This window comes from Theobroma cacao, chromosome 8 (genome assembly GCF_000208745.1).
Source record: "Theobroma cacao cultivar B97-61/B2 chromosome 8, Criollo_cocoa_genome_V2, whole genome shotgun sequence".
Lineage (NCBI taxonomy): Eukaryota > Viridiplantae > Streptophyta > Magnoliopsida > Malvales > Malvaceae > Theobroma > Theobroma cacao.
Window position 1 is genome coordinate 16,784,250 of NC_030857.1, and position 11,677 is coordinate 16,795,926.

Consider the following 11,677-nt stretch of genomic DNA (forward strand, 5'->3'; position numbering starts at 1 on the left):
TACTCATAGTTTTCACATAGTTAAATAATAAAGAAGAGTCCTACCAAAAAGAAAAGGAGTACACCTTCAGACTCTTATTGATCTTCATAAATATATGTGAAGTGGTTACTAAGGAAACAGAAAGGATTATCAACTACACCACTAAGTAAGATGTATGTTATTGCATCCCATACCTTTGTGCCTACCATACTCATCAAACCTGCTCCAATTTCCTACAATACTTTTATGTAATGAACATGCTACTTTGTTGAAGAAGTAAATGTAGACAAATGCTTATGCATCTACCCTGAACATCATGTTGCTCCAGCAATGCTTTTCAGCTTCGTTTTTGAAGCTTGAGTCGACGCCCAAAATTTTAAGATGATTTTGCTCGGATGGTAATCAAGCTCCAAGATGTTCAGAACAGTGGGTGATCAAAAAAGTACACCAACAGCCTGTTATGATAATCTAGGGCTGAAGGAAAAAAGTCCGGCAACCAGTCTGTTACTCAATCTTTATGCGCTTCGAATGTGTTTCCCTCATCCAATCAAGGCATTCCTCTGCAGTCCCGGAAGGATGTGCCAGCTGCCATGTGAGAACTTTTTGTTGCTGCCAATGGAAAGAACAGATTAGCATTTCAAGTTCTGAAAAAAAACAAAATTAAGGTGGCTGAAATGCCTTACCCATTCACTAACAAGAGGCCCTCCAGCTTTAAGCTGCAAAACATTCATAATATCCTTCCCATTAACCAATGGTTTTACATCCCAAACTTTATCAAGACCTGCATTCAACAAAAACACATCATATGTGACTTGCTAGCAGAATGCACAACAAGTTCCAAATCCAGCCTGAACAAATTAATTGACCATTATACATCAAATAACAGAATTGGGATCTGTTTAGGTTAAGGAAATAAACATCTTGATGGGAAATACTGTCACAGAAAACATTTTCCCAGCAAAGAAAATCATTTTCCCAGCAAAGAAAATCATTTTCTGTTGTTTGCATGACACCTAAAATTATTTTTGCAGTTTGACATGTGTCATTAGAATCTTGAAATTATCTTTGAGATATATCGTAAACCTGTGAAAATTGCATTAATACCTTCATTTTTCTTTTCAGTTTTAACTTGTTTGTGTAGGATAATAATTTCTATAACTGACTCACCTATAAAAAAAAAGTTAATTTCCTTAACGACCAAAGTTTTAATAGAAATTTCAATATTTACAACTGGAAAGAGATAGAAAATAGTAGCATATAGAGTTCTAGACCACACTGAAGAAAAAATGCCCAAAAAATACACTCCAAGAGATTGCTGGAATTTGGAAGGAAAGTGAGAAACACAGGTCTCTGCATAAAAGAAAGGGCTATTGTTTACGATAAACAACTTCATTTTTCTTGGTTTAGCATGTTCTTTCTCTTTTTTTTTTATCGTTGACAAGTTTAGTGCCATGAACAACTACTTCCCACTAATATTTGGGAAGTTGTTTTCCTTGGTTTAGCCTCACAAATTAAATCGGATAGATTGATAGCACACTAGAGGTCCAAAATTAGAGCTATCAGGTAAAAAAGCAGTTAGGTATGAGTACACAAGTATTTGGTCATAAAAAGCTCAATTAGTCAGCAACTGGCTGTTAGGCACTGTTTAGTGCCAAAAAGTATCAGGGTACTAATTACTATGTGAGAGAAGCAAAGAGTGCAGCACAGTAAACATGTTCTGCATGGAAAGACTAACAACAAAAAGCTCTATGATAAAAAAAAGAATTTCACGTGAAAATGTCAGGATACTCGACTTCAATTGTTAATGTGGCTAAGAATAGGAGTCATAGGAAAGATAAAACATAAAAACTTAACAAATGGGAAAAAGAAACTGGTTGTACCTAACTTAACGATGGCATTCTCAACTGACACAAAAAGGTCTTTTCTTTTATCCAGTTGAAAGTGCTTGTCTCTATCATCTTGAGTGCAATCAATATCAGTGGGATATAGCAATGTTGACATCAACAAAGCAACTCGCCAAAAATCTTTAATTTCTTTGAGAAGAAACCCTGTACATGTAAGAATAATAGACTAGCAAAAAAGACCCAACAAATGATCCTCATTGTAAATTGTTTTAATGTGAAAAGAAAATCAAGCTGATAGTAAAGCCTGTAAAGTTGATTCAAGTGTTCAGTGGAAATAACTAACTATGTAAAAACATGAATATCCTAAACAGGCAGAACCAAAGCAGAATGATTATGCATGTAGACAATCCATGATCCCAACTCTACAAACTATGTCCAACAGAATCTTTTCTCAGGGAAGACTCCAGGCATGCTTTGGTCAGTATCAATATAAAAGAAGTTTTATTTCCAATAGAAGTGAGCCAATTGCAATCCTGCTTTGATGCTTCATGTTTATACAATAATGCTGTTATTCATAGCACAACCTTATTATCATACTATATATATACAAATTTGAAATATCAATTTTCACCACATGGTTGTAAAATCAAAGGTCAGCATTTTTAAGGAACTAACTCATCATTTAATCACCCTCAGAAGTCTATGTTTGGAAAAAAAAAAAAACATAGTGAAGATCTTAAAAGAAAAATCTAGAACAGTGAAAACTACATACCTGTCAGTACCCGCAGTTTTGAACTTAAAGGGACATCGACAAATTCTTGTCCCCAGTCAACCTTAACGAGTTGCATATCATCATTTGATAAAAGACAAGGAATCAAAGATAAGAATTTGTCCAACGACTTGTGGACTTTTGTAACCTACAAAGCAAAGAGAATTGCAATTAATGCTACAAGAAGGCTGCCAATTCACGTTATAATTAAACAATCACAACAAAAACAAAGAATATGTCAGGGTATCAGGAGGAAGTAGAGCTGGATCACCGTTTCAGCATCACTAGCTTTTCGCTTAAGAGAATCCTTGAAAATGTAGTTGACAGCAGGAATCTGCAATCCAGTTACACAGGTTTAGCTTTAAAAAAGCACATGAAAGAAAGCCTCAGAATTTCACATAAGATATACAAGAAATCAAGTCAAGTATGCCCAGCCAAACACTGCAAGCACAATCAACTGAGAATTTAGCAAAGCACAAGTTTAAACATTTAAAGGAGTCCAACTAAAGTGCATGACAATGGCTCTTAGACCATAAACAAAAAGTTTTGAATAACAAGGCTAAGCAGGATGAGTAATAGGTTGAACCATCAAACTCCAAAACTAATTCAACAAAAATTCAGTCAAGTGAAATTATCCATTGTGAAAAATATAACAATAACCAACAACTTTCCTAAACTTGTATATATACACCCTATCAGAACCCAGCACATGCTATCCAATTAACAGAAAACATGTTAAACACTTAATTCGCCTTCAGACATGTAAGACAAGGAACAGAATTGGTACCTTTTTAGCTTTTCGATCCTTGTATGTGGCATTGCGCAATGGCAGAAATAAAGCAGAATACAAAGACAGCCTTCTCTGTTCATCCTAAAATTCACATGCCAAAATTCAGATGCTAACAAGAGAACACATAGCATAGATGAAAAGAGAACAAATAAAAAATGAAGCTGCTGTCAAACAAGGATAGCAGTAGCAAATTTAGAGAATGAACAAACACATTAAGAGTCTCAATACTCACATTAAAGCTGGAGCATCCAATAAGTTGGATAAGTTTCCATGTAGCATCCAAATAAGCAGCAGAAAGCCTATAAAATTGTAAAAGGAACAATATATGAGGAGAAACTCAGATGGAAAGTTTTAAAAAAAATGCTTAATACACTTAAGAAATTCTTCTGGCGCACTAGGACTTGGCAGCTTCACTTACTTAGACTCTTGAATTTCAGTTGATGTGTATAGAACATCTAAGTGCCAGATTTCACACAATAAAAGTCCATATGTACCGAGCAAGAAAATATTGCCATATTTGCATACGGCATACCATGTGGTTTCAAAAAGAAACTATTCACAACAGCAAGTTACCATTATTTCGGAGCATTCCTCTAATTGATTATCAAAAGGTAACTAGACAATTAAGATTTTATTTGACTCTTAAACTTAAAACTTATGAAGTCAAGATAGACTTGTGTTTCACTAAAGCTAGAACAGATAGGATATAACATTATTAAATTAACCACAAACCTATAGCATCCTTCTGATACAGCAGGCTCAACCTGCAGAGGGAGATTGAAAACAACCCAAAATAATGTCAAATCACAAATGTAGTCAATTGCTTTAACAGGTTGATTGCCAGAGATCATCAGATCAATCTGCATAGAAGACAAGCAACATGGAAAAAGAACAAATAGTAAGTTTAACAAGGTATATAAAACAAAGAGAGAGAAAGAATCTCCATATGAACAAGTTAACATGAATCTCCCCAGAAATATAATTATATGCAGAACAGCAGCAAGGCATGAAAGAAACATACTTCAGTTCCGATGCGCTCTCTGCTAATTTTAGCTGCAAGAGCTGTTTTTACATCATCACAAGAAGCAGCTTTCTTTAGTTCTTCATCCAGAGCAAAACCAAACCTTGCACCTAATTGATGAAATAAAAGTCAAAAAATGCATGTCTTTTGCCATTCACATATTCAGAGGTCAATCAGCAGAAAATAGGTAACCATGCAGCCATGTCTGCAAGAAGGCTAGTAAGAAAGCTTAGCCTGCTTTCCATGAGTGAGAATCCAAGTATTGCAGACATTCTTCTATTCTTCTATTCTTTTGTTCTTTTATAAATAGAATCAGTGCAGCCATTCAAACAATATTATTAGCACAAGTCCACTTCAATTTGCAACCAATCTATGACCCTCAAGAAAAGTGGTATATAGAATCATGTCTTGCTTAATTTTATCTAGTTTTGTCAGAAAACTCATTAAAACCTAATTATTGGAATGTAACAGAGAACACTGGCCTGATGGGTTTAAGTAAAGGGTCCTCAAGAAACCAAAATTATCTTTCAGCACGCTTATGGTGCTCAAACCCTCAAATCTCACCCATTTACTCCATATAACAAACATGGTATTACTCCATTACTTAGATCTGCACATAACTACTTTGTAAATTTGTCACAATTTCATTTGTCTAACCCACCTTGTATGGTGATCCACATTATGAAAGCCTTACATTGGTAAGGCCACCTTATTTACCAAATACCATCAATAACCATTTATATCAAAAGCTCTCATTCAGCACTGTAACACTTTCTCTATAGTTTCCTTCTCTAAAAACTTGGAATTTCCAATAAACCTTATTTTATATTCCACCTTACTTACAAAACCCTCACACCATACTCCCCTATACCTCCATGCCTACAAGTTCTAATTTTTCCATGCCTACTTCATCATTAAAAAATGCAATGCTAATCATTAAAGGGAAAAACGGGCACAAGAACAGAAAATAATATTCCTCCATAATAAACTAGCAAGGATAGTAAAGGAAAATACAAAATCAAGTACCAAAACGAATAGCTCGAAGAACCCGTAGGGGATCATCCAAAAACGTTTCCTTTGGAGGTAATGGAGTCACTATCCTTCCAAATTTTAGATCCTCAATCCCTGCAGTTTATTAAATGAAAAGGAACAATAATGAAACATAACTGCAAACTAAAAATATGTGGAATAAGTAGATTCAAGAGAAAAAAAACAATCAGAAAATGCTTACCTCTTTTAGTGAAGTCTTCAACTAAGTTGGTGTTAATGTTGTAGAACAAGCTGACAAATGAAAAGAAAACCCCATTAATACCATCTGCTCAGCAAATTATATCAAGGAAGATGCAGACAAGACACTACTCTCACAAAATATTATTATTTGTATTACTCATTTATTGAAAGCTAAACATGCCTATAGAAGTACAGTGCTCATTTCCTAGTTAGGACATGTGAATTATAGCAAAGAAAGATACCTATTAATGGTTAAATCCCTTCGATATGCATCCTCCTCAGCAGTACCAAATTTCTGCATCGAGACATGAGTGACCATTAAAACTTATAAATGCAACACTTAAGTAACATAATGTTCAAGATAAAATATATCTTTAACTGCTAAACAGCATAAACCTCTGGTAACAATTAATTCAAGGTTCAAGGTTCATTTACTACGATAAGTAAATTATCATAACCCCCATGAATATATTTCTCTAACTACAAATCATTTAATAAAACAGCAAAGTCTCAGCAAATTACTTCATTCTCAACAGGCAACAGCTAAAGCCATCAAATCCTCAAAAAGAAGTTATAGAACATATATACATATCAATGAGATTTCTAAACATGATCAGATATTCGGCAGGCTGCATATGGAGAAATCCAACAATTATATCGAAAATTAAATATCAAATATTTATTTACCATTGTAGGGATGCGGCTATTCTCACTATAGTCTTCACACCTTAAGTTCACAAAATCAATCCATAAATCAAAAAGGCGCATCCTTGCTGTTTCTAAGTGCTTAGACTGTTCAGGATTACTGCAAAATTAAATTTAACTGTATAATGGCCAACAATAGTATAGCAGAAAAACCAAAAAATTAGGAGTCCATATACTATTATATCAGGAAAAGGAAACACAGACAAAGAACTTAAACAAATAAATATTGCTAACCATTACATATAGCCAAACACTATCCTGATGAAGTTATAAAACAAAAGGAAGCAAGTTAAAAATATACAAAATAACAGTATGTACTTTATTGCCGTGGCAAGTAAACAGCAGCAAAAAGATGTCTTTTTCACTATAAAATGAATGGTGTACCTTGGAATGACAGCAAGCCCCTGTGCCTCTTCCCCTGTAGATGACAAGTATTCCCGAACCTTATCAACAAATTCACTGCCCAACATATTGTCAAGTGCAATATCAATGTCATAACATTCTTTGCCAAGAAGCTGCAACGGAAATGAACCCAACATAAGGTACATGCCACAAATAAAAATCAATAGGAACATCACAGGCCATCTATGAAGCACTCAAACAGATACAGGATGCAACTTATGAGTTATGATACAATAAGGATTCCATAAAACAGCATTCTCAAAAGCTAAGGATACAAAAAAATAGATAAATTAAAATTACTGTATTTTATATAAAAATAAATATTTTATTAAATTTCACCTAAACCATTCATCTGACATAGTCAAAATCAGACTTGTTTTTGCCTTCCCATTTCCCTTTTAATTCCTTCCACATTAATCCCTTCACATGCTCATCATAAATGGAAATCTTTTGCCCTCATTATGCATGGCTAATATATATTGAACAAATCCTTCTCGCCTATCCTCAATTGATAATAATAACCAACTCTACTTATCATGATTGACTCTATTTCTTAACCTATAGACAGCAACACATTCGACCATTGTCATTCCAAATGTGCTTTAACAACCACAAATAATCTTAATATAAATCATGATTCTAGCGAAATAATTAGCTAGAAGGCAGCACCTTCAACTTTATTTTGAAGAAAAAGAGTCCACCCTAAGCTAAATTGTCTTCTTTTTTCTTTCCCAAAAATTTATTTCATTACTTGAAAATCCTTAATGCTAGACAACTCCATCAAAATCCCAAATATCATGTTTTTTCATCAATTACATTTCCATTTGAACACTGGAATTTACTCAAACAGGCCATAAACAACAAAAGTTATAATTTAAAATTTTTTTAAAATATATATACATAAATTGTTCCAAAATGTGAGTAAAATGTAAAATCACCTTATCCCGGACCCATCCACCAGCAACGCGAAGCTGAGTTTGGAGATTGAAATAGCGAATAGTGTTCAAAAGCCTAGCGAAAATCTTCTTCTCCGTTTCCGTCAACTCAATCTGTTCCTTCACTTGAACGCACGCCGCGGTCGCCATGGCCGCTCCGCAGGTAAGAAACGGCGAGGGAAGAAAGGCTCTGGTTTTTGTGGTTAGGGTTAGAGTCGTTGCTTTGGAGTGAGTTGAAACGTTTCGAAACGGTAGCGAGGTGTTGGCAGCGGGTAGATAGAGGGAGTGAAGGAGAAGAGGCGCCTTGGCCTTGAGCCTTATTGCCTTGTTCAAAGAGAGTCGCATGGCTTTCCCTTCTCTCTCTCTCTCTTTTTTAAATTATTAAAACTAAAAGGTCGAAATTAGCCATTTGCACATTGAGATATGGACCCGGTTCATAATCTCGTCGGACCGTCGCAATCTAGGAGTTGGACCGCCGTGCAACCTTCTTTTTTATTAGACCGGCATTTATAAAAAAAAATAACACGTTAACCAAATTAGAAGTATAATGATTTAAAAACTTAATTATTTAAAAAATTTTAAATAAATTTTTATTTTTCACCACGATCAATTAAGTTCTTATACTATGTCATCATTTACGCAATATATCATACAATTATTCATTATGACATATCAACATACTACGTCAACACTATTCAACATAAAATTATATGTGACGTTTTAATTAATGACACCGCTAGTCACAAAAATTTATTTGAAAGGTTTTAATAATTTAAAGATTTTTTTAAGTGACCGTTTGATTCGATTTTTTAACTTATCTATCTCTTAAAAATAAAAATCAAAAAATATTTTTTTAAAGAATAAAATATAAAAAAAATTCAAGAAAAGCTCCAGAGTTGAGCCTTCTCTTTTTTTTAAAAAAAAACATACTAATTTTTTAGGAGAATTTTTCTTTTCGTTCCAAAAATGTCCTTATTTATTAAAAATAATCTCAACTTACCTTTAATGGTAATTTTAACCAAAATTAAAAATTATATAAATTATTTTACTAAACAATTTATCTATAAAAAAAACATATTATAAAAGTAAATTTACTAAATAGTTTTAACTTAATTTTAAAAACTATTATTTTTTATAAAATTTTCATAATAGTTTTTAAATAAAAAAAATCAAGCCAAACATACTCTAAATATTAGGCTAAAATTAAATTAAAAATAAGAAATAAAATTTCAAATTTAATTATAAAGATTTTTTTTTAATTTTGTGAAGTTTTATGTTTCTAAAGCATAGATTCTTTGTTAGTTGATGTGTTTTAAAGAATTCAATCATGTCAAATTTCTTGTAGCAATTTTATATTTATTAACTATTGTTTAACATATAATTCGCATGCAAACATAAAAAATAAAAATAAAGTATCAAACTCTTCAAAAATAAAGCATTGATTTTTTTTTATTGTTCTTGCGGTATTCATAATCTATTACCAATCGGTCTTATCGCTTGGTCTCCATGCATGACTAGGAGACTACTCTGGTAATGAAAGAGTTTGTCTCGTGCCCTAGACTTTACTATTTTTTGGGGTATTTGGGAGATCAGTTATGGGGGAAGATCTTCAAAGGGGAAGTTTTCAGTAGGAGAAAAAGGTGTTGGTTCCACAATGGCTACGGCAAGAAGGGTTTTAGGGGACAATTGTGGGTTTTGAGTGATGCAGGGCTACCTCAGAAGCATGTTGTGGTCTCCTTTTATAGTGCTGGTTGTGACCGAGTCTTTGAGAAGCTTTGTTTATTGCAAAGAGGCTTCTTTTTGGTACTGTACTGTGTCTAAAAGCTGACACATCTGGTTCTTGAGTGGGAGGATGGCCTAGATTGAGCATCTTTTTTCCTTAAGAGGGAATCTGCAGTGCTGGAAGTGATCTAGCCAAAGATTTAAGGATTTGTAAAGTTTTCATTTGCTTCCTTGTCCACTGTTTTGGGGAGTTTCTTTAATAGTAATTTAGGTGGAATTGTAATCTTTGCAAGATATAGGATGAATTCTTCCATGTAGTTAACAATTCCGAATAACTATTAAACTGGCTTTTTTGTGAGTCTTTCATTTGAAAGGATTGAAGTTCTTGGTCAATGTGTGGCTGTGCAATATATTATCCATTCTTTAGGTGCATATCAAGGAAGTCGATTTTTGTAGTGCCAAAGGTCATCTTTTTCTAGATAACAGTATCCCATAGTATTAGACGATGCTTTGGAATCTTTTCAACAGTTGTCTGTAACTTGTCTCGTTAAGTAAAAACAGTAAGATTCGTCAATATAAATATGTGTGTTATATAATATTGGGTTAAATATCTTCGTCATTGCTTTGTAGAATAAATACAATGTTGTCTTAAGTTCGAAGGGTATTACTATCTATTGGAAGTGGTGTTGCAAGATGCAGAAGTCAAATTTAGAGAAAAAATTTTATTTTATTTTTTATAATTAAGGGAGGGGGATTCGAACTTTATTTTTTAAGCGGAAGGATTATACATCAACTAATGAGATAAATGTTTAAGTACAAATTTTAAAAAAAACCTTGGTATTGGACAAATTCACGAATAGTGTTTTTCTGTTGGGTAATGAGAACTTGTCATCCACTAAAAACAAGTGTAATGGCTTGTAATTGATAACCAATTGTAACTTACTACGTACTTGCTCTAAGCATTTGTTGACATAGAAGGCTTCGCATGACCATGAAGAAGTTGTGGACTCAATAAGTCTTTGGGTTTAGAGTTAGGCACATTCTTCAATTGCTAGCCTGAGATGGTCTGGGTTCATGCTTGAGTGACTAGCTTTTGTTGGGTTGGCCAATTCATCTTTTTTGAACGGCAAAGTGAGGAAGAACTTTAGGTTTTTTCATAGTGGATTTAGACATTTAAGAAGAAAGTCTGCATCGCTATCTGCACAAAAAAGTTTAGACTACTTTCTATCTAATATCTTCGAATTAGGCCAGATACAAAGTTTTAGTGAATAGGTTTGGTAGGAGTCATCATGGTTAGAAGAATTGTTTGCACTTGAAACCTTTACCATTAAGCTTGAGACCAAGCTTGCTAGATCTTCACCATTAGGCTTTATTTTATTTTTTTTTCTTTGTTGTTGTTCTATCATTTGTTTGGCTTTTAAGTTATATCATTTCTTTGGGTTTTAATGAAATTTTCTCGATTTTTTTCTTTGTATCTAACACTTTTTTCTATTTTTTTTACTATTCTTGTTTTATTTGTTTGGGTTTTGTTAATTTTTGTGTTTTTGTCTCACAAATGGTACTTGGCGGATTTAAATAGGAGTGGGTGGGAGTTTAAAGAGCAGTCAGAGAAGGAAGAGCCGTCACTGGTGTTTCTGTCTTACGAATGGTACTTAGCGGATTTAGATGGGAATGGGTGGGAGTTTAGAAAGCAGTAAGAGAAAAGGAGAGCCTACGGATTTAGATGGGAGTGGGTGGGAGTTCAGAGAGTGGTAAGAGAAAATGAAAGCCTTCACTAGTGTTTCTGTTTCGCGAATGGTACTTGGCGGATTTCGATGGGAGTGGGTGGGAGTTTAGAGAGCGGTAAAAGAAAAGGAAAACCTTCACTGTTAAAATTGTGTTGTTTATTTCAAACAAAATTTATAAAAATGCACACACACCTTTTTTCATTATTATTGAGTTATTTTTTTTATAATTAGGAGAAAAAGAGATTCGAATCTTACTCTTTAAACAGAAAATCATGCACCAATCAATGAATCAAATATTCGAGTGCTCATTATTATTCATAATTATTGAGTTTGTGTAGTAAGATTTTCATTTTATTATGTAATTTTATATCAAATTAATTGTAATTGATCAATATATCTTTGTTTATAGGATGGTTTATTTTATTAGATTTTTTAAATTTGGAGTAAATTAAGATGAGTTTTTTTTTTTTTCATATTAATTGCTATGTAATTTGGTATTTTGAGAACCGAACATGGTCACCTATAATATAGTCAATGCCAATCGTGATTTACG

At 33.3% G+C, this 11,677-nt stretch overlaps 1 protein-coding gene across 3 annotated transcripts; it reads right to left on the minus strand.

The window, feature by feature from the left end:
- LOC18592966 (putative CCA tRNA nucleotidyltransferase 2) lies at window positions 42–8,028 on the minus strand. Of its 3 annotated transcripts, none has more exons than XR_001928926.1 (15): window positions 7,679–8,028; window positions 6,723–6,853; window positions 6,321–6,438; window positions 5,876–5,928; window positions 5,635–5,684; window positions 5,430–5,528; window positions 4,404–4,513; window positions 4,115–4,242; window positions 3,615–3,681; window positions 3,380–3,463; window positions 2,864–2,926; window positions 2,596–2,740; window positions 1,864–2,027; window positions 663–760; window positions 42–588 (listed from the first exon to the last, which is right to left on the minus strand). XR_001928926.1 is itself a non-coding variant. In XM_007019946.2 (15 exons), the coding sequence occupies exons 1-15, from the start codon at window positions 8,018–8,020 to the stop codon at window positions 484–486; spliced, it is 1,761 nt and encodes a 586-aa protein (XP_007020008.2). In that variant the 5' UTR covers window positions 8,021–8,028; the 3' UTR covers window positions 42–483. The 3 variants fall into 3 exon arrangements, 2 of the variants coding, with proteins under 2 accessions (XP_007020008.2, XP_007020010.2); XM_007019946.2 differs by having other exon boundaries at window positions 1,860–2,027; XM_007019948.2 differs by lacking the exon at window positions 1,864–2,027.

Coding starts and splice junctions, on each gene's coding strand:
- LOC18592966 (XM_007019946.2), bottom strand. CDS start 8,020: ATGCGACTCTCTTTGAACAAGGCAATAAGGCTCAAGGCCAAGGCGCCT. Junction 5,685..5,875: donor AGGGATTTAACCATTAATAG/GTATCTTTCTTT, acceptor TTCATTTGTCAG/CTTGTTCTACAACATTAACA. Junction 4,243..4,403: donor GAGAGCGCATCGGAACTGAA/GTATGTTTCTTT, acceptor TCTTCTATGCAG/ATTGATCTGATGATCTCTGG.